This window comes from Symsagittifera roscoffensis, chromosome 1 (assembly GCF_963678635.1).
Source record: "Symsagittifera roscoffensis chromosome 1, txSymRosc1.1, whole genome shotgun sequence".
Lineage (NCBI taxonomy): Eukaryota > Metazoa > Xenacoelomorpha > Acoela > Convolutidae > Symsagittifera > Symsagittifera roscoffensis.
Genome location: NC_087062.1, coordinates 2,394,939 through 2,417,939, shown reverse-complemented (window position 1 = coordinate 2,417,939; position 23,001 = coordinate 2,394,939). Strand labels below are relative to the sequence as shown.

The window sequence follows — 23,001 nt, the reverse complement described above, 5'->3', positions numbered from 1 at the left end:
GAAATTTTTTGTCCTGCCTGATTTGAATTCACCACAGTGAATCTGTTTACGATTTCTTAATCGAATAGTGTATCTAGTTAGTGATGTTGTGAAGTCTTTATTTACCATAACTGCTCGAGTTTTCGATTTAATTCCCGTTAACAACTTTGGTTCATTGGTTCATAATGAATTAAAATTTGTAGTGCATATTGCACACTTAGGCTGGTGTAATGAATACGCCTGGAACGGCAAAGGTCCGGGGTTCGAATCTGACCAAGAGCAGTTGTTTTTCAAACGGTTAATGATCCGGTTCAAAAAATGTCGGCCTAATATTTGTCTGCTTATGTTTTATCGGCTTAGTTGCCTCATCTAAGAATCGTTTATTTTTGCTGTAAACAGTTTTTACTGCAATTATTTTAAGATTTTTAAAAGTCCGGCCGAATCGAATTTTTTTTCAATTTGTAATTTTACCAGCTCGATGTGTTAAAATTTCACTTTTTTTTATTGTTTTGTCTTTTTTATTGGCTTAATTGTTGTGATAAACTTATTAAATAGTTTCATATAACGTAATGCCTGAGACGAGGAATAGATTGGCATCCAAACAGAGTGATTGCTGCACTGTTTGTACCAAACCAAATGGAGAAAACTGGATTCAGTGTGAGAGCTGCCAAAGATGGACTCACGGTGGGTGTGCTGGATACTCGAACGACGAGTACAAATTCTTGGCGAGGGCCAAAAATGTGATGTTTTTCTGTGACACATGCCTTCCATCAGCACAATGCAACTTACTGAAAAACAACTTCTCCGCAGAGGTCACCAAGGAAATTGCAGACTTGAAGGCCACAGTGGAGAGTGTTAAGTCTGCTGTAACGGCACTGACACCAACTGCCATAGAACCCCAAGCTAAGTATTCTTCAATTGTGAAAAATAATGCTGAATATTCACTAGAGTTAAGGTTCAGCGGTTTGCCTGAAATAAGCGATGCCCCTAAAAAACCAAACCGAAAAGAAGTTTTTGAACACGATGAAAAACAGTTATTTGATGTTGTACATTATCTGGGTGTGGGAAAAGAAGATATATCCGGTTTCCGTAGGCTTGGCAAATACAATTCACAAAATCCTCGAGCAAGGCAAACTCTTGTTAAGTTCTCAAATACTTATACGGTTGATAAAATATTAGCACGTGCACCAATGCTTAAAGTTTTCGAACCAACATATAACGATGAGGCCTATCGAGTTTTTGTTTCAAAATCTTTAAACAAAGAAGAGCAAATGAAAGAGCGAACACTTCTGAAAAAAAGAAGAGAGTTATTAGATACAAACCAACATGATCCAAAGAACATTCATATCAAAAATGGAATTTTGTATTTAAATAACCAAGCAGTAGTAATTGATGAGTGACTAGAAAATTCAACTGGTGAACTAAGCATGTTGTGTTATAACATTAGAAGTTTATATAAATCGGATCGAAGGAGAATTTTTTCGAATTTTCTGCTAGTAAATGCTGTTGATATTGTATGTATATCAGAAACATGGCTCACAGACGATATTGCAGAAGGCGAACTTTTTATACCTCAATATCAATGTTTTTTATCGAATAGAAAAGCAAAATCCGGAACAACAGCACACGGTGGGACTATGATTTGCGTGAAAAATGAAATCAACTCTGAGCAAATTAAATTGAATCTTGAAGATAATGGTTCAGTAACTGCATGCCTGATTTGCTTATGCAAAAAGAAAATACTTATTGTTTGCTGTTATTTACCACCCTCAAACAGTACTTACGCTTACACGAACGCTGATATTGAAAACTTGTTTAAATGTTTGCAAAAAATCAAAAATAATTTTGATGAAGTAATAATATACGGGGATTTCAATTTCCCAACAATAAACTGGACGAGTCTTTCATCTGCTGTTGAGCAAGAAAATATTTTTCTTGATATAATTGATCGATATTGTTTGCAACAAAAAATCTCGTTCCAAACTGCTGCAACTGGTATTCTAGATTTGATTTTAGTGGGAAAAAACATACAGATAATGAATATTGAAGACATTCAAAGGGATAACTATTTTAGCAAACTCTCGAATCATTTCCCTATCAAAGTTAAGTTTAACGTTGAAATATCGTCCTTGTTGCAGCGAAATTGCTGCAAAGATTTGATTTATAGCTACTGTAAAGGCGATTTTGGAAAACTACGAGAAACGTTGAATAAAACGAAATTCGAACCTTTCTGTTGGTCGAATCCTAATAAAGTTCTGGAATTATGGTATAGCTGGCTCAATACCGCAATATCTCAGAATGTACCAAGGAGAACAGCGCACAGAATGTCGCTACCACCGTGGATTACGCAAAAAACATCGCATTACATTAAGTGCCTTAAAACTGCGCGGAAGAATTTTCCAGAATTTCATGACAAGGTCATAGCATTAGCTGATTTAGTTGATACCAGTGCAGAAACTGACAAAGTTGAATACGAACAAGAGCTGGCTGCAGAACGAGCATCGTCAAAATTGTTCAAGTATTTCAAAGCATTTAGGAAGTCAAATCTCCCGCGGAAAATGTTTTACGAGTCTGTCTCGGAGGAGACAGACAAGGGTAAATCAGAACTATTTTCTATCTTCTTCTCTTCCGTGTATTCAAAATCGACAAAATTTATTGAAGGGTGTAATGGAAAAGAATGCGTAAAATCGATTACCACTGTAAATTTTTTCGAAAAGGAAGTAATTGAAATTTGCATGAACTTGGACATAAACAAGAGTAAAGGACCCGATGAAATTCCACCAATAGTGTATAAAAAATTGTGCATTACTCTTTCTCATTCTCTTTCACAGTTATTCAGAAAAATTTTCCAAACAGCCATTTTTCCAAACGATTGGAAACAAGCAATTATAAGTCCATTATTTAAAAAAGGCGATAAATGCCAAGTTACAAATTACAGACCGGTATCTCTGTTATCAATAGCTTCGAAAATTTTAGAAAGGATTATTTTTAGACGACTTTACGATCATTACCATTCTTTTTTTCACGCAGCTCAGTTCGGCTTTAGGAAAAGACGATCAACGATTCTCCAATTGATAATCTTTTTGCAAAAAGTGTACCAGGGCATTGAAAGTCAACATGATGTTGACATAATCTTTACTGACTACAGTAAAGCTTTTGACAGAGTGGATCATGGTATGCTTTTAAAAAAAAACTTTTTGAAACGGGCATCAGAAACAAGCTACTGAAACTAATCGAATCATACTTGACAAATCGAGTACAAGTCGTGCGTATAAATGGAGTAAACTCGTCACCAAAACAAGTTACTAGCGGTGTCCCGCAAGGGAGTATTTTGGGCCCCATACTTTTTCTGGTTTTTGTTAACGACCTCCCGAAAATGTGCGATCAATTGTTTCCCCTACTTTTTGCCGATGACGCCAAATTTCTCAGCGTGGGTTTAAGCACAATAGATATTCAAAGTGATTTAAATGCGTTGTATGACTGGACCGTTAGAAACAACATGCCCTTCAATATGGATAAATGCTGCCTAATTAAAATGTCCAAAAACGAAAAACGATTGCTTTTTGGAAACGAATTGATTAAAACAGAGGAAACTCAATCTGATTTGGGGCTCATGCTTTCCTGTGACTTAAAATGGAATTTGCATATAAATAAGGTTTGCTGCAAAGCAATTCGTGTTTTTCACATGATAAAAAGAAGCGTATCGAATCTTGGACAAAAAGCTAAACTGGATTTGTATAAATCTATGATCGTACCAATACTCACGTACGCAAGTCCATGTTATGGATTAAGTAAATACATTATTACGGAGCTTGAAAATGTACAAAGGCGTATAGTTAAATGGATAATTCCGCATATGGATTCGTACAAAGATCGGTTAATCGAAATTTCACTATTGCCACTGCCAATTTATATACAGATCAACAACCTTTTGTTGCTGTCAAAAATTTTATCGAAAAATTATGATGTTGACATGTTGAAAGTTCCATCGTATTCCTGTTCCTCGCGCGGTTGTATGTTTCAGCTCGAGAGGCCGAAAAAGAAATTTTTGGAGGACGAATTCTTTTACCAAACATGTCGGCTAGCGAATGTGATCAAAATTGACGTGAGAGTAACAAGCAGACTGAAGAAGCGAATATTGTGGTTATTTTGGAGAAAATTTGAGAAGGACTACGAACAAATGAACAAGTGCACATGGAGAATTGCTTGCGATTGCACAATGAATGACTGTAGAAGCAAAACTTCACTATAGAACGAAAAACTGAAAGGGGGAAACCCCTTGTGCTACGAGCACAAAAGCCCTACTACTACTACTACTAATAAATTTCGGCTTAACTAATTTATACTTAATGTCCTCTTATTGCGCCGTTACATCCAAAAAGTTTTTGTGCGCTTGTGTCTGTGCTCTGAGTGCGAAAAGGACTTAACAGTTTTTAAAAGTTAATTTATTGAATTTCTTTTCGGCATGAAGGATTTCTGCTCACGTTTTTCCGGCTTTGGTACAGCTTGGTAATTATAAATTCAAATCCAATCAAACATGTTGCGTAGAGGTAAGACAATTGCTTTTTGGACTAGTTTTTTGTGCTTTTTGGACTATCGTCTGTCCGTTTATTTTTGTCGGCGTAGTTCCCGTAGCTCGATGCTTCATCTTTATTTCAAGTTGCTGTAACCCCCATGCTTGAGACGGCCAAGCCCAAGAGTTCGATTTCAGTTGAGACTTGTTTTTCTTGCAAATAAACAATTTTGGCTCATTTAGATTTTTATCTGCTTTTTTTGTCTGCTAATTTCCGCAGAAAGGACTTTTTTTGAAAAATTGGATTCTGTATTGCATTCCCAAAGCTCGTGATCGAGTTTCTAATGGTTTAGTGAATTTTGTTGCGGATATTTTGGGCCTTTGTTGCAATTTCTATTAACAAAAACGATTTTTGATTACGCTTATCCAGCCTAGGCCCATGCTGCCAGTGATACCGCCATTTGTAAACTGCCAAATGTAGCTCTTCGGACAGTGACCGGTGTTCTAAAATGATCCCCATTGACCAAGTCTCTAAAACAGAACTGACACTCTTACACTCAACTATCACTCTAAAACAGAACTGACACTCTTCATCCTGGCACCAATAAAATTTGGCTACAGTCACTGACTTAAGTCGTTTTTAAATAGGATAGAGCCGACTCGAACCTCCTCCCTAATTGTCTCCAATACCTCGCACCCCACACTGCGCTACATCTTTTTAACTGTCCACAAAACCCAACTTCCCTCAATCCAATAGACCTCCATCGGATAGAGGACGGGACGGACGTACAGCAAAAGTTTCTGTTTGAAGAATTTGTTTGAAGAGTCCATTTTATGAGGATCTGGTTGTTATGTCACAGAAATGTAGTTTGTGATCAATATCAATTTTTGCCGATGTTTCGCAAGTTTCAGGCTGGAAAAAGGCCAAGAAAAGGAAGAATTGAAAAGTAAACATGGTGTGAAGATAATCATGTGTTATCCAAAGAATAACCGTTACCTGAAATGTTTCTGGTCAAAGTAGACCGATGTGAGAAGTGGCTGAAACTGGTGAGTCATATAAGAATATCAGTGAAACAAGGATTTGATAAACGAGCTTCCTGTGCCTGGTATAAGTGGAAAAAGTTTACTTTACATACATTTGGTCAATTTTAAATCAAGATTCAGCATTCCAGGACGTCTATGTTAGTAAAGCCGAAGATTTTTATCTCACTGTTTTTATCTGAAATTCGTAGTCATTCATAGAACACCAATCTGGTAAGCTATTTATATAAGTTTCTACGAATCTGAAGGATGCAGGAGAAAACAATTTAAGCTGTGAACCAATCAGAAAACAAGAAATTAAGAAAACAATCAGCTGTGAAACGGAAGACGTAACAATTTGTAATTAAAGCTGGCAAGTCATCGATAAAATAGGGGACCCTTACTCTGTCCTTTGGAAAACATACGGGATAGATACAGTTGAAGACTAGCAAATGTTCAATTTTGTGTGCAGCAAGTGTTGTAAAATCGGGCGGAAGATTTCGTGTAAACCGCAGTCTTTTTGCTGATAAGGTTAATATGGTTGACTTCCAATTGAACGTTGATTCCCAGATTTCTTTGCCATTTTTTTTCTGCCCAATTCTCGAGCAATTGAATGCATTTTAATTGCCCAATTTTTAATTATCTTCTGTTTCGTTTGTCTTTTTCCATTGCTGTTCAGTCTGTATATTTCATTGGTTTTGTGAACTTGCCCTTTTTAAAAATAATCTTTTTTTTTGTTCATCGAAGATTTCATATTTGGCAGTGAACTTCGGTTTCGGCTTCATTTTAGAACATCAGAAAAAGTTATCGACTAATTTCAGCTTTTGATCAATCGCTTTGAGCTTTTTGTTCCGACTTTCGTAACGAAAGTAACGGAATATTTCTCCGGTGGGTTTTTTTCTTCAGACGAATTTCGACTTTTTAACTAGGCATTTATGACGGGCTTTTTTAAATATCAATCAAAAGGTATTGTTGTCCTAAGCTTCAATTTGAAAAGAAATTTTATCTGTGATCATTTTTCGTAAAGTTATGAGGGTTTAAAGATTGCAGTTTCGGCCCATTTGGGCGCAATTAACGCGCGATATATTTCGCGATATTAACGCGTAAGCAGAGATTTAATCCCTCTTACAAGGAGTTCCAAATGCGTTGAAGGAAGCTTATTTGCCATAATTGATTTGTTACTAGAAGGGAAGTCTATCTTTTAGTACTTTATATGGCGTGTGGGGGGATGATTTTAGCAAAAATGTAAAATTTAAGTTTTTTTTACATTTAAGTTTTCATGTTATTACTGCTCCATAGACCTTAAAAGGCAGTAGGAACATTCAGGGCCTCACCCTGATACGAGCAGTTTTGTTGTTCCGACTTTCGATACGAAAGTAACGGAATATTGCTCGGGTGGTTTTTTTTTCTTCAGACAAATTTCGACTTTATAATTAGCCGTTTTGACGGGAATTTTTTTATATCAGTCAAAAGGTATTGTTGTCCTTAGCTTAAGTTTGAAAAGATATTTAACTTGTGATAATTTTTTGTAAAGTTATGGGGGTTTAAAGATTGTCATTTTGGCCAATTTGGGACAATTAACGCGCGATATATTTCGCGCTATTAACGCGTAAGCGGAGATTTAATCTGTCTTAAAATCGTTCCAAATTGGTTGAAAGAAGCTTATTTGCCATAATTGATTTGTTACAAGAAGCGAAAACTATCCTTTTGTACTTTATATGGCATGTGGGAGGATGATTTTCATAAAAAATTTCAAATTTTAGAGAAAAAAAATTTTCATTTAATTTTATTACATTCAATTTTTTTATAGGTTATTACTGCTCCATAAACATTAAAAGGCAGTCGGAACATTAAAGGCTTCGCCCTGATACGAGCAGTCTTGTTAGTTATTTGGTCAGAAAAATTTAGGACGATGCGCTTGGGAATTTTTACACGTAAGCGGCGATTTAATCCGTCTTAGAAATCGTTCCAAATTGGTTGAAAGAAGCTTATTTGCCATAATCGATTTGTTACAAGAAGCAAAATCTATTCTTTTGTACCTTATATGGCTTGTGGGGGAATGATTTTCGAAGAAAAAATTCAAATTGTAAAAAAAAAATTGTTCATTTTATTTTATTACATTTAATATGTTAATGATATTTATGTTATTACTGCTTCATAAAACTTAGAAGGCAGTCGGAAGTTTCAGGGCTTCGCCCTGATACGAGCAGTCTTGTTAATGCTTGTCAGACAAGTTGGTTTAAGACTAAAGTTTATGATTATGTTGGTTGCTTTAAATGGTTTGTTTTGCTGATTTCAACTAAGAATTCGCAGTACGATTCAAATTGTGTTTGCTTTTTTTTACCCCTGCGATAATAAAAGTATTATCGAAAGAGCAATTGGCTCAAAAATGTGATCAAGTTCAATTTAAAAGGTAGGTCTTGGTACTGTTAGCGTAGTACTTTTGGCTAAGCTGCGCTTGGTAGTTATTATTTTCGTTGTTTGTTTTTGTTTTATTTTTTATTGTTTTAGTTTTTCGAACTAAGTGGCTTCCCGCTAAATATATATCCACAAGATAGCAATGCCGTAATGGCGATGTGAAGCAAGTGTTGCTAAGCTCTCTTTTGCCTTTCTTTGTGTATGGACACATATTCAGTTAAATATTCTTATTACGACAATTTGTCGAGTGTTTTTTTTTTTGGTTTACGCTACAAATGCAGCTGCCGCATTTGGATTTCTACTTACTACATGGCGACTCCGATGGATGATGTGGATGTAGTTTAAACACTAATCAGTTTTTAAACATTTTTTCGGCTGATTTGTTCTGCCAAATTAGATTTCCGCTACGATATTCTGGCGTAGAGTTTCAGCAGCTTGGTAAAGTGTTAAAGGAGCTTAATTACAATTATCGCTGTTAATTTGATCACTATATCTAAAAGATTATTGCAGTAATGATAAAGGAAGTTTTTGGGCACTAAGTTTTGCCGCTTTATTCTTTTTTTAAAATTGAAATAAATGGTACTGATTGTTATGTTGGCTTATATATTTACAGTCTCATTTTCAAACCTCATTAAATTCGATGATTAACATTTGATTTTCCTTGATGGTATAAAACTAATAGACAGAAAATGACCAAAATAAATCTGATGTTTTTCTGGGTTATTTTAAAAAAAAACTAATACGGTTTTCGCCCGATCAGCCCATTGTCAGTTATCAAATATTCACGAAAAATGCCGCCTAGTATTTTGCATGCGTTTCAAGTTTTATCGGTTATTCTGCTGGTTTGTTTCTTGAAATCAGTTTTATGAATTACCTCTTAAAGAGTCTAATCTCGTTTTTTGGCTCTTTTATTTGAACCAACAATATGTCGAGTTTATACAAATGTTGCGAACCCTTGGCCTTTGTGTAGTAAATGCAAATCCAATGTGATGTGACACTTATGCTTAAGACGACAAGGGCACGGTGTTTCAAGTCCGGCTGGGACTTAGTTTTTGCGAACTGAAAAATTTCAGCTGTATAAAACTTCCTTTTTTTGGACTATCTTGTGTCGGCTCAACTCTGTAGCAGGCACTTTCTTTGATGATTCTGCCATTTTTATCGTTTTGACATGCGCTTTTTATGTTCATTTTGGTGCAAGTAATTGAATTGCAAGGTTTCGTATAATTACAAGTTTTTGTACATAGTCTTATTTTGTACATAGTCAACGACTCGATTCATGCTGCATCTAATGACGGGCAAAATTGTTTTTCGAAGGGAGGGTGCATGAAAATTTTTCTTCATTTGGCATCTACCCAAGTATTCTGTTGAGTTGCAACTTGTTACATTTTGTTCCTAATGTTGATTTATTTGGGCAACTCTGAGTCTTTACATGTTTTCTTCAATCTGAACTTCCTAGAAAAACACTCTAGAAAAACGCATCACACTTTCCTATTTAGTAGCTTCAGTAGCTTATTTTTTTTTCGGCTACCGTACCATGATAAGTTTGTTTTTATCACAAGGGGTGTTGAATGCTTCGGTTGTGTTGGAATTTTTGGCATATATTTTGAATGGTTTTGTTTGTGTTGTAGGATATTTGATCAGAACATGGACCTCATCAGCGTGTTTGGACTGTTGTCCACCATATGCACCATAGCAATGATGCTCGCCGGCCTGTAAGTAAACTGAGTCTGATCAGCACTTTAACCCCACCCCCCCCCCCCCCCTCCCTCACCGGTGACAAAACTTGAATCTTCCTATCGAGCGAGTGGGGGCCATCCTAGCGAAATGAACAAACATTCAACATACAGCTTTTAATCAGGGTCACGACAGCGGAATGTTTTTCCTTTCCGTCTTGGATGAGTACCTTCACCCGAAAATGTCAAGTATTTCGATTCAAGTAGGAGTTATTGCTAGATCTATTAAGATCACTATGTTGTTTCGATCTTTTTTCAGTCCTATCATTGTATTATTTGAACTACAAAAGTGATTATAGCTTGCTTGTTGTGTTTCTCGATAGATTTTAGATTTTCATCATCTTTGTATTTCTAGACCTCTCTGCACCCAAATGATGAGAGAAGGAACCCAAAACGTGCAATTGTTCCCATTTGTCGCTTTCTTCACAAAGTAAGTGCAATCTAACAAAGTCAAGGCGATGAAGCATTTTCCCTTAAAGCTGTTGAGTTAGATCGGGTTGGTTAACTCATAGAGTAATTTCGGATAGGCTACACCGTCTGCTCGTCACGCTATCTTATTTTCGGCCGGATAGATTCGTGCAACTTCTTAGTCTAATACCGATCCTAATCTTACTCTTATATCTACTAGTCTCAGGGTGTTTAACTAGTCTCTGCTAGGCTCAATAGATCTAGAGTATACTCGCTTATTGCGATTGCTAATGTTCTCTTGGAGAGGTAACTAATTTCTAAGTTAAATTCAAATCTCTCTGGTGCTGAAATTACAAGTAATTTCAGCACTTACAAATAAGTGGTTTGTTAGTTAGATGGATCATGATTGGTTAATATTAAATATTTTAAAGTGATAAAATATCAAATTTATAACCAATAATAAAATATAGTTTAGATCAGGTTCCACCGTAGTGAAAGAATGGAACCGTTACTTAATTAGGTGTCGTTTTTGTTTGTTCCTTTTTATTTGGGTGGTTCGACTTGATTTCTTTCCGCACCAAGTACTAGACTTTTTTACCTTTAAAAAATCTGTTTATAGACTGGCGAAAATTATAAATGGTACCGGTGTGTTATTTTGATGTGTATGATAAGCGCTATTGGCCCAAGTTTTCTTCGATTGATCATTTGGTTAATTTTTTGTTAACTACTGAATTGTTTTGATATTGGTTTGAATGCTGGATGATAACTGTTTTAATTAACAGACGGGGCCTTAGGTAGTTTTAGACAATATAAAAATGTTAGTTTTAGTTGTAAAATTTTTGGTAGTGTAGAGCAAAATTCGAGAAAAATTTGTTTTTGTTTGATATGTCATTTTTAGTTGAGTTCCCTTATTTTTCCTGATTTTTTTCTTCCTCTATTTGTGCATCGTTTAGATACCTCGGTACAATATAAAATAATATTTTTGGTGTTTTGCCTGGGAAATTGTCTTTGATTTTTTTCATTTGTATTGTTTTTTCAAGTTTATTGAAAAATGGGGAGAAACTTTGTAGTCGAGTGTGTTATAGTTTTTTCTTTTTTTTTGTTTTCCACGTACACGCAGGTACCACAAAAAATTATCGGAATGATCGATAGACATTCCAAATTGAAGCCCTTTCAGTCGTGATTCGAACGACATTAAAAATTCTTCGAAGCGTTTTCAGTATTGAGAAAAACGGGTTTAAAATTTTTGATTTTTCAATTTCGAGCGAATAAAGCGTGCGAGCAGACTTACAAAAGCTTATATATGCTTATTTTAAGCCCTGAAATCTAAGTTTTTAGCAAGTAACACAATTTTTTTGGAGTTTTTGGCGGCATTTTGGGAAACAAAAAGTTCAAAAAAATTGTTACTTGCTGAAAGCTATGGTTTTAGGGCTTGAATTAAGCTGTTGTAAATCTGCTCGCACAAAAATTGAAAAAAAATTGAAAAAGTGAAAAAATAGATCTTAATTTTTTTTATTAATAGGCCTTAATTGTAGCGTAACGTCAGATCCTTTTATGAAACCACGCCGAAAAACCCAAGTAGCAAAAAAAAGTGTTCCTCTATTTGATGTCATTTTTGGAGCAATAGCTTTATATCTGGTTTAGTTTTGTTTCAATGGAATTAATTTTTTTTGCATTAACATTAAATATATGTATCTGGTTTTTTTAAAATGGCCATAGTTTGGCGATATTCAGGCACACATGCCGAAGATGCTTAGACATCAGACTCGAGGCCAGTGGTTCGTTTCCATCACATAAAAAAAGTTTTTATTTGCTGTTTTTTTTGTCTCATTTTTAGGCCATTTCTTGCATTGTTTCGCTTGTGTTTCCGAAAAGCAGCTTCGTCTCTTGTGTTTCGAATTGGTTTGTTCTTTTCGTTGTTTTTTCAGTCGTGATTCGAACAACATAAAAAATACAAAATATTTTCCAGTGTCAAGAAAAACTGGTTTGAAATTTTTGGTTTTTCGCCTAATTTCGAGCAAGTGAAGCTTCATTTTTTTTACTCGAGTATGTTTAGTTTTGGAATTTTTTTTTTCGATGTTATGATTTTGTTTGTTTCCAGTCATTTAAAAAAAAACAGTCAAGTTTGCCTGTTTTACTACGACTGTCGAATATGCTTAAGTTGTAGTTTTTTCGTTCATTCCTTTTATCACACCACGCAGAAAAAACGACACAAATTTGAAGGAAATGTTATCGATTTGTTTTATCAAAATATGTCAATCACAAAAGTTTTTTGAAATTCAAACAGATTTGAATCTGATAGTGTTTCTTGGATTTTGAAAGCTGAAACATTCAGGCTTTTTTTGCATCCTTGAATGCATTATCAATTTTCTATTCCCTGCTGTCGTAAGGAGTTGAAAGTTTAAAAGAAAAATGTATGCTACGGATCTGCTACACAAATGTTTTCTTGATTTTAGGGCTTAGCGCAACCTCCAAAGAGGATTAATTATTCATATTGAATGAGTGCAATTGTGTTGCAGTTGCATGCTGTGGAGCGAGTATGGTCTGCTGAAGCTGGACAAGGCAGTCATCATTGTGAACATGACTGGCTGTGTGCTGGAGGGTCTCTACATCCTCATCTACTTCAGATGCACCAAAAACCAGGTCAGCTCACTCAACCGAACTAATTTTAGTGGACTGTTTCGCCACTCACATATTTTGATTCTTACATCTCACTCACAAAGTCCCGTGATGAGGGGCGAAATGCATGCAGACCACCAGAAGAAAGAAAGTGTGAACAAAACAGATTCTCGAGGATTAAATCGTTTTAAACAGTCGTTGTTGAATTAGACTTATTGTGAAGAACCCCTTCTATACTGGGTCCACACGCACAACGAAATGTTCGTTTGGCAACTTTATTATGACTGTATAGCATAGGTTGAATTTTAATTTCTCCGTTGCGAGTTTTAACAATACGGAGAATTACGGTGTAAAAAACGAATAGCATTAGTATCAAGTTTGAATCCTTTGTATGTAATAGTTCTCTTGGCGCTATAGGCGATGGTGCTGCAGCAGTTGTTCGGATCTTTCTGTGTCATTTTCCCCTCCCTTGTCTACGCCAAGTTTGTTGCCGCCAGTCTACGCAGCGCACTGTCTGTGCTCGGAGCCATCTGTGTCATCGCAAGTGTGGTCAACTTCGGATCGCCTCTGGCAGACATCAAACGGGTGCTGCAAACCAAGAGTTCCGAGTCCATGTCTCTACTGTGGTGTCTCATTGCGGCCATAACTGCTTTTCAGTGGACCATGTATGGCTATCTGAAAGATGACATCAACCTCATTGTTAGTTTTGTACTCGAGTACTTCCCAATTTTTTAATTTGTGCTCCAAATGACTAGAAAATAGTAAAATATTTTTGACAATGTCTTCGTGTCAACCGCTTGCTTTGACAATTGAGCGTTTTACTTAGAAAAATATTTTGAAGAGATCAAATACGTCAGCTTCAACTTGAAGCTATTTTGTCACTAAGTTAAGATTTCATGAAGATTGTTGGTATATCACAGTACAAAAAAAGCAAAAAAATGGTCGAAGTTTCGAACCAGAGATTTAAAAGCGGTTTTCAATAAAAAGCTACACTGCTCTTATGCTTGTCTTTTCCTTAGTCGATAAACCATGGGCGGATATAGGATTTTCTCGAGGGAGGGGGCGCATTTTTAGATGTTGACCTTTTTTCAGTTCATACAATTGAGTTTCCGAGCCTTAATTGACAAAAAAATTTCTGCACCGCAGGATATTAAAAAAAAAAACGTGTGGGCAAAAAACGTTTTTGCATTCGGGTATTTTTTTTGGATGTTTTTGCGTTTTGTTGGCTCGCGCGTCCCCTCAGCTCAGAATTAGTATATACTGGCGCCTTTTGAAAAACTGTTGGTCAGCCAAAATTGTGGTACCAAAGGAGGGACCCGTTGGGTGGTGATGGGTTCGAATCCCTGAGGGAGAGGTACGGCCTCCTCTCCCATATTCGCCCCTCGAATAAACGGTTTGAACGTGACTTAGAAAAATATAAAAAGGAATATATGTTTAGATACCCAATGCAATTGGAGTTGGTCTGGGTGCTATCCAACTGAGCTTGATCTACAAGTACAAGCCGAAGTTGCTCACGAGCAAGATATCCGACATCACTTTTTGAAGGGAAAGAAGCAAACTAGCCACTTCATTTGATGGGTCGTCTGTATCTCACGCTACTCATAGTCTTTGAATACATTCACATCTTCATGGTTACAGTTTGCAAGATATACCAACAAACTAATCAAATCTAAGGTCGATGGCTTAAAAACATATTAATCCTAAACTTTAAGTTGCAATAGTGAGTAATGATGACTCTATATCACGGTGATGGCTAGCATCCCCAAATAGTAGATTTTCATTGGTCCCCTGCTAACTAATCATTAGTTCTGTCTATGGAAATGAAAGCTTTGTTATCTTCCTTCTCAGTTTTCTTCGACTCTTTTGATATTAAAAATTTAAATATTATTTCCCGTTTTATTGTTCTCAATTTGTAATCTTAAAAAAAAATTCCAGTTTTTCTCACTTAGTCTTAGTAAAGGTCTTTCAATTCTCGTCCAGAAGATTAGATGAAGTTCGCTGGATGCCGAAAGGTTTTGCTGCTTATTTTTCACTAGATCGAAATCACTGGGGAATCCCAAATGCCAGAAGGACCTAACGTCCGAAAATATGCTACTCAACCAGAGTTTATTATTCGAAAATTTGAAAGAACTAAGCTGGAAATTCATTGGTTTGGTCATTTATTCGCATTCGGTCCTTCTGTCATGATGTTAGCCCCCAAAATCATTGTTTACGAAAGCAGAGCGTGATATCAACTTCGTGTTATACTGCGATGTCACTTTTTACAACTGAATTTAGTTTAGACTCTTATATAGGTTGTGATTGTTTTTAAAAATTGTTTTCAGGAAAAGTCCTTGAATGCTCTAATATTTTACTAAGTGCATTCAAACATTATTGCTTTCATGAATGCTTCTAGGTATATATGCACTATTTGAAATCAAATCAATTTCATCTGCTTAAAGTTAATTACGTTGCGCTCTCCAATTACGAAACTGTAAAGGCCACGAAAAACGTGATCGACTTCTAGTTTCGGAAATGTTATTTAGTTTTCAGATTTCTCAGCGGAACAAAAATGTTTCCTAATAATCCAGTTTTCTTAGTTTTTATCAAAATAGCGCCAATTTTTAATTGCTTTTGAAACCCGAAGAGCTTTAAGGCCATATATCGTTTTGTTTAAAATTCGAAATGGAATGCCGAGTGCGCATTTGCGACTCACAAACCTAATTAAAAGTATTAGTAATATAAAAGTATTAGTGACAGATCTGCATTTACATCGGCAAAAAGCATTCAAATTAAAAACATTCACGTGAATGCAGACCTGTCACTAATACTTTTATATTACCGGCAAGGTTTGTGAGATGCCTGTACGCACTCAGCATTCCATTTTTTTAATCGATGATCATAACCAACATACAGTTGAAAAAGCGTCACTGAAAAACGGACTGTTTTTTGAAAAAATCAGCTTTACAATTTTTAAGTAAAAATTGAATCACAGCTTTTTGATTTTCAAGAAAAATTTACGATCGAATTTTTTCATAACATTTTCTCAATTTGAGAGCATAGCCAACAGACAGTTGGAAAAGAGTCATTGAACGCATAAAAACAAAAATAAATTGATATGAAAATAGAATGACGCTCAAATGTGGTTTTTCGCAGTTTGATTTCTGATTTACTTTTAATTTCAGTTCAATTTTTTTGTAAAAAGGAATGCAATTTTCTCTATTGAACAGAAAAAGTGTATAGGTCATGAAAAAGAAGATCGGATTTCAGTTTTGAAAGTGGATTTAAATTGCAGATTTCGCAGCGGAATAAAAACATTTACTCATCGATCCAGTTTTCTCGAATTGATTTAGTTTATCGAAAAAGTGACAATCATAATTTGTTTTTGAAACTAAGAGAGGCTTAAGGCCATTTTTTGTTGCAACTCGAAAGTTCAATTTCTGAAAGTTAATTAAAAAAAGCGTCACTGAAAAACGGACAATAAAATTTAGAACTGGTAACTTTTGGCTCAGTTCATGAGGAACTCAAATTTCTTTTCGTTTCTGGTAACCTTGTCCTAGAGGTAACCAATACGCCTGGGACGGAAAAGGTCTTGGGTTCGAATCTGTTAGGACCTGTTTTTTTTCAAGCGGGAAATATACCGTTTCAAAAAAAGTTTTCGGCTTATTATTCGCCTGCTTGTTTTGTCGACTTAGTTGACACATCGTATAATTGATTTTTGCTGTAAGCAATTTACATTGTTGATGCTTTTAGTATTTTGTTTATTTCTGCTGTTTGTAATTTCTTGACTTTGTATATATATATTTTTTTTCGCTCAAAAACCATTCTGCCAAAATGATTTCAGCTTATATTTTATTGGCTCGGTGTTCTAATTTTGATTGGTTTCAAGGGAAATATAATTCGTATGCTTAATGAGTTGGAAGTATTCAGTTCAAATTTTTCATGACAACATTTTTTTCTGCTTTTTAAACTTTTTTCTGATTGATAGGTTTCTGCCTGTTTTATATCGGCTTGATATCTTCATTTTGCGGGTATCGAAAAAGCAAGAAAATGTTTGTTTTTGCGTTTGTGTATTTTAATGGCGAGGGGGACTTAATAATTTTTGAGTCGTTATTTTTTTTTTGAATTTTTTTGGTTTTTGTATATTTTCCTTTTTTCCGGCTTAATAGGTTTCGGCCTATATTATATCGGCTTAGTCGCCTCAAAATACTTTGTCACAGCTTGGTAAGCTTTCTGCCGGTGCGAATTTCACATTCTATTGTCTTGGAATGTTTCTCTTTCAAAACTAGCCTGATTCATTGTGAGAGATTCAGTTTTTTTGACATTTCCGATTTTTTGCCGACCTAGCTGCTTTCTAGTTTTTTATCGTAACTGTTGAGAAGCGCAGCTTTGCCTCTGTGTTCCAAAGTTCAATTCATTTCCTTTGTTAAAAAGAAAACAACCTCTACTATCGAACAGCAAAAATATAAATTTCATCAAAAACGTGACCGAAATCTAATTTCGAAAATTCTGGATTTCATTTTGAAATTTCCCAGCGTAAATTTTCAAAAAACTTTCGATCCAGCTTTCTCAAATTGATATCTTTTTACCGATAATTTCAATCATAAATTGTTCTTAAAATTCAAAGAGGCTTAAGACTGTACCTTTTTCCTTTAAAAAATCGAAAATTGTACTTAAAAAAAATAATAAGTTAATTTTTTTTTCTCGTTTACTTGCGTTCATCGATTATTTTCAACAATCTGTTGGCTTTGTGTTTGACATAGCGACTCTAGTCTTATTTTCTGTCGTTTTGTTTGCCATCCTTTATTGGTCCATATCGCCAATTTTGCCCTCCAGTTACGAAAGCGCGAAGAAACTTGAATGATTTTATGGTCGAACGTGGATCATAATTTTCCCAACAGATTTGGTTAAAATTGTGCAAATCATAAAATTCTCTAGAGTTTTTAAGAGCTGATATATTTGTTTCTCTGAAGTAAAGCGGCTTAAAAAAGTTGAAAAATAATGCCATCATTTGTTTGCGGTTTCCTTGAGTTCCTTGATACTTTTACAACTGCCTGATGGCTATGTTTTTTAAGTAGTTGTAAGTTAAGTGGAATAAAAAAACTGTTTTAAGTTAGTTGAAGCTAGTGAAGTGAGGTGGGGACAATGCAGTTTTTCCAATTTTTTTTCTTAGCCCAATTGTTTTCTACGCGATTTGTCCACCATTCTGCTTACCGCCATAATTTGGTTATTTTTTACACTAATAAAAAAGGCTTTGTTCTATCGAGTCATATGACAGTATATTGATTGATAAATTACTTGAAGCAAACAAGTTTGGGTATGTTTGGCCAGGGGCGGATCTAGGATTTTCTTGAGGGGGGGGGGGCGGATTTTCAAAAAATTTTGTCGACCTTTTTTTAGGCCGAGCAAAGTGAATTTCTGAGCTCTCCGAAAGCACAAAAAATAACCTGTTTGGCAATATGTGATTTTTGGCTCTGTGTTTCGGCGAATTTCTATTGGCCTTGTTTTAGAAGTACGAACAGTCTTGAAATTGTTATTTAGTCTGAGCGAATTTTCAAGTGAAATCTTTTTTTTTGCTGTTGTTTCATTGTCAATATTTCTTATTTCCTTTTGAGAAAAATCTGGCGGTAGCAGGATAACAACACGCGTTTTTTCTTCAAATTGAGTTTTTGTTTGCACGTCAATTGGTTGTTTTGTACAAATCAGATGAACTACAAAAATTGCGAGTCTTGCAGAAGTTTTAATTATCGGTTTAAATTTTGAAGTGGTATGTAAATCCAAGTTGGTGAGTTTCTCTCAAACTTATGTAGCCTGACGTTTCCCGATTTAGTATTTTTTGCATTAATTATCTTGGTTTTACACTAATCATAAAGGTTTTTCAAAATGCTACAATTTTAATGTGTAGTTTCAGTTATTTAATGTCGACTCTTTTTGGATCAACGGGGACGGGACTGTTCGGAAACACAAATACTAACACTCAAGTAGCCCAATCTGGATTGAACGCTGTGGGAGGAAATAATGAGAACCCGATGAAAGACTTCCTTGTGAATCAGCCGCCCGATGATACCTTAACTGCTCTTCGCTTTTCCCCGGCGTCTGTGTCCTCTACTTTTCTGACCTCCACTTCGTGGGATAATAGAGTGAGGTGTTGGGAGATTAACCAGATAGCAGGCACTGCAAATCCAAAAGCAGAACAGGTTATTTTTACACTACTTCATTTTCTACTTTCCGTGTTTAATATTGAGTCCAAACTTTTTTTATCTTACAAGCACATGAATCAAAATATTTATTTTGTCCAAGAACCAGATAGGTCTATAATCAGTCAGTTTGTTTGAAAATTGTTTGCAGATTACAGGCAATTGTTCGAAAGCAGCGCTTGTAGTTTTTGGACAGAAATTATGCTTTTCATTTTTTTTGTCGCCTGAGCTTTCCTAATAAAGTTTATTTGAAATTTAAACTTTTTCTAACATTTTTTTGAAATGCGTAATTAAAACATAATGTGGCTTTATGCTTTGCTTTTTGATACCTGCAAAGTTAGTTGGGAGTCCTTCAGCTTGTTATATTCCAAATTTTTACATGCAAAATTGGGTCTATTTGTTTTTGGTGCCACTTTTGCTGAATAACGTTGGCAAGTTGTTAGCATATGTAGCTGCTTTATTCGTGACTAGTGTTTGTCGGTGATTAGGAGTGCGTGGCTGAGTGGTTAGTGCGTGAAACTCAAAATCTCTTGATTGCAGTACGTCGCAGATCGAATCCTTAGACCTTTTTTTGCACTTTCTACAGCTGCTTTTTGTCGTGTTCTCGCTAGTGTCTGTGAAGCGAAGCTTCGCGCCTGTGTATTAACCTTGCGATAAGGAAGAGCATGGCAATTGGGTTCTAGAGTTTTCCCCCGTAAACAACTTTGTTCACAGGACTGATTTCATCTCCTGGACTCCTACATCTTCTGACATGCTCAATTTCTTGGAAATTCAAATAAAACGTTTATTTGATTAGTTTTCATGTTGTAATTATTTCTTAAAAAAATGTGTCAATTTTTTGGGTTTGTGGTTTTTGTCCTTGTTTGTCGATTTTTTTTTTCATTTTTTTTTCTAAATTCGTTTTTTCTCTGATTGGGTTTTTATTAGCTTACTTTTCAGAGCATGCGTTTTTTTCCAATTTCATCGATTTTTTTTACAACAACTGAAAGATCAGTAGTTTGTAAATTTACCAAGTCTGATTTTGGGTTTTTCTTTTTTGATTATTTCTTTAAATGTTAAAAAGTTTCAGTTTATGTTGTGTCGGCTCAGTCAAATTATATTGCATAATTTCGAGAGCAAATATATTTGCATGCGATTTGTGTTTCAGATTGGATGGGTCCTAAAAATTTTTTAAACTTTATGAAGTTTTTTATGACAACAGTTTTGATATTGGGTCGAACAGTTTTCGACCCAAAATTTGTTGCCGCTCGGTAATGAACTGTTTATGAACTTTTCTCTATACAAACGTGAAGTTTTGTAGCTGTATCTTAATCATCTTTTCAAGTTATTTTTTCACGTAATTTTTTCAACGTAATTTTTCAGAAGTTTCTTTTAGCTCCGCTTCGCCTCTGTGTCAAAAATATATCAATCATAAACTGTTCTTAAAAATCTAAGAGCTCGAAGACCATACATTTTTTACTTTGAAACTCGAAAGTTGATTTTTTTTTCTGTTTCCTTGCTTTCATTGGATCTAGCAACTGTCTGTTGACGATGTTATAGGTTTTGAATTCTCCGCTGTTAGACTGTTGCTGGCACGCCGATGGGACAAAAATATTCACGGCAGACTGTGAGAAACAGGCGAAAGTGTGGGACCTGGCTTCGAATCAGATTGTCCAGGTGGCAGAACACGGAGCTCCAATTAAGTCAGTTCGCTGGATCCAATCGCCTCAATACTCGTGTTTGGTCACCGGCTCATGGGATAAGACAGTGAAGTTTTGGGACACCAAGAGTCCCAATCCGATTTTCACAATTCAACTGACTGAGCGACTTTACTGCGCAGATATAATGTATCCCATGGCTGTTTTTACGACTGCAGATAGAGGAATAGTTGTATACTCGTTAGAAGGTTGTTTGTTTACTTGTTTATTATTATACTATTATAATTACTGACCGCCCTCAGCGACTGGTGGGGTGGGTTGGGTTAATGTTAACTTGGTTCTTTTTACATAATTTTTAGCCAATCTGAATCGAGAAATTTTTACCATGCAGCGTCGAGAAAAATTAATTCTGTTGAAATAATGTTACTTTAACTTTAGTAATCTTTTTATTAGGTTAACATTGAACTGATTCGTTGATCGTTAAGATATTGCGGCGTGGTATTATAGAACAACCCAAAACGAGCCATTTCTGTTTCATACCAGAGTTTTGCGAAAGGAAAGGAGGCATATTTCGACAGGCCTAATCGTCTTTGTACTCTCTTTTTATTTATATTGTTCTATGTTAGCTTTAAATTTAAAAATATATCAAGTTAAAATCCTACTCCACTCTTGTTGAATTGGATTCAAATTGTTAAAGCTGCGTGTAAAATACTCGATTCTGAGTGGCCGAAAGTGGCAACTGAAAATGAAGGCAACCTACTGTCCCCTGAAACGCTTCGTGGGGGTCGGGATAAGTTGGTCCACGTATTTATTATTTTCGATCAAATGTTACAATACGTGCTGATATCACTCGTCCTTCTCAAGTTCCTTATCGCTGATAAGTGATACGTCCTTCTCCAGTTAAATACATTATTACTAAATTTGCCACCTATTGTAATTTGTTCCTTTTTTGATTGCAGGCGGCCCGAAAGAGTACAAGAAGTTCGACTCGCCTCTGAAGTACCAGCACAGGTGTGTGTCTATTTTCAAAGATGCAAACGGAGGCCCCACTGGGTTCGCTCTGGGCAGCATCGAAGGAAGGGTGGCCATTCAGTATGCAGAGGGCAAGGATCCGAAGGACAACTTCACCTTCAAGTGTCATCGCTCCAATGCAGTTAACAACGTACAGGATATCTATGCTGTTAGTTTCTATTTGGAACTGAACATTGAGATCAGTTAAGATTAATGCTCAACCGGAGCTACTTAACAATTCAAGAAAAGGGGGTGTAATTGTTAAGTAGATGAAGTTATTCGAATTTTTGACCCATCAAAAATCAGCAAAATTCGAATTATCGAGAGATCGCTCTAGTGCTAATTTACTGCTTTTATTTATAATAATAAAGGTTGAAATTCTTTAGGAGTGGCGATTGTTAAGTAGATCTACTCAACCTTCGAATTAGTTCCTTCCTAAGTACCATTGAGGGGGGGGGGGTGCTTGGAATAGTTAGAGATAGAGAGATAGTTTCAGATCCTAGTTTCATGTTTTATCAATAGGCATATAAAGATTAATTTGACAAAAATCAGTTGAGAATAGTATCCTAATTTGAACTTTATTCTAATGAAATTGATTTGTTTTTAAAGCCATCGAAAGTTAATGAGTAGTTACATAGTGGTGACTCTTCTGATAACTTAACTATTTTTCACTGGTTTATGCTTCAGTTGTTTTTTATGTTAAGTAAAAACTCAATCATATTGTTTTCCTTAAGTGCGGTGTTTGCTTGGTGAAAAATATTAATCATAGCTATTATTGTTGTAGATGCAATTTTTTGTCAGGTGAACGACATTGCATTTCATCCAACGCACAACACATTAGTGACAGTTGGGAGTGACGGGCGATTCTCCTTCTGGGACAAGGATGCCAGGACCAAAATCAAAACCTCGGAACAATTTCCTCTTCCCTTGACGTCTTGTGCATTCAGCCACGACGGGAAGATCCTAGCGTATGCAATTGGGTACGACTGGTCAAAAGGTCACGAGGGAAATGACGTGAGCAAAAAACCAAAGATATTTTTGCGTCCGGCCGAAGAGGAAATGAAACCTCGTGCGAAGACTAAATGAGATAGCGCTCTTTAACTCTTGCTTAAAATTAATTGATATGTGATTTGTTTTTGTTTTGCTATTTAATTTGACCTAAAGATGAAGATTGTTTTTTATTCTTGCGATAAGCAAGGGTATTGCAATCGGGTATTAGACTTTTTTCCCCGTAAATAACTTTGTTAACAGGATTTATATCCTGGACTCAATAATCTTCTTGCTTTATTATGAATTCAAATTCAATCAATCATCCGGCGCATCTGACGTAGAGGAAATACGCCTGCTTGAGACTGTCTAGGCTTGTCGTTCGAATCCGGCTGTGATCTGTTTTTTTTTACTACAAACTTTGTGCTTTTTCGTTGGACTATCGTCCGTCTGTTTATTTTTGTGCTTTTTCGTCGAAAATTTGTGCTTTTTCGTCGGAC

The 23,001-nt window shown here is 35.7% G+C and overlaps 4 protein-coding genes across 6 annotated transcripts in view; 3 read left to right on the top strand and 1 right to left on the bottom strand.

Annotated features, from left to right (window-relative positions):
- The window catches only part of LOC134856990 (sugar transporter SWEET1-like), a 468,950-nt gene extending 454,190 nt beyond the window's left edge, over positions 1-14,760 (top strand). For both annotated transcript variants that reach the window (XM_063873309.1, XM_063873310.1), the window contains exons 3-7: positions 9,559-9,642; positions 10,019-10,093; positions 12,591-12,714; positions 13,108-13,389; positions 14,129-14,760. In XM_063873309.1, coding sequence (XP_063729379.1) covers positions 9,559-9,642; positions 10,019-10,093; positions 12,591-12,714; positions 13,108-13,389; positions 14,129-14,233 — 670 coding nt within the window. In that variant the 3' untranslated portion in view covers positions 14,234-14,760. The remainder of the gene's footprint in view (positions 1-9,558; positions 9,643-10,018; positions 10,094-12,590; positions 12,715-13,107; positions 13,390-14,128) is intronic.
- The window catches only part of LOC134856977 (RNA polymerase-associated protein RTF1 homolog), a 607,680-nt gene that overhangs the window by 95,661 nt on the left and 489,018 nt on the right, over positions 1-23,001 (bottom strand). The gene's annotated exons all lie outside the window — the stretch shown is intronic.
- The window catches only part of LOC134856993 (26S proteasome complex subunit SEM1-like), a 33,842-nt gene continuing 11,351 nt past the window's right edge, over positions 511-23,001 (top strand). Inside the window, exon 1 of the mRNA XM_063873312.1 lies at positions 511-534. The gene's annotated coding sequence lies outside the window, so the exon portion shown is untranslated. The remainder of the gene's footprint in view (positions 535-23,001) is intronic.
- LOC134856984 (protein Rae1-like) lies at positions 518-22,688 on the top strand. Of its 2 annotated transcripts, XM_063873302.1 has the most exons (5): positions 518-539; positions 18,580-18,866; positions 20,406-20,751; positions 21,463-21,683; positions 22,316-22,688. In XM_063873302.1, the coding sequence occupies exons 2-5, from the start codon at positions 18,588-18,590 to the stop codon at positions 22,598-22,600; spliced, it is 1,131 nt and encodes a 376-aa protein (XP_063729372.1). In that variant the 5' UTR covers positions 518-539; positions 18,580-18,587; the 3' UTR covers positions 22,601-22,688. The 2 variants fall into 2 exon arrangements, with proteins under 2 accessions (XP_063729372.1, XP_063729371.1); XM_063873301.1 differs by lacking the exon at positions 518-539 and having other exon boundaries at positions 18,548-18,866.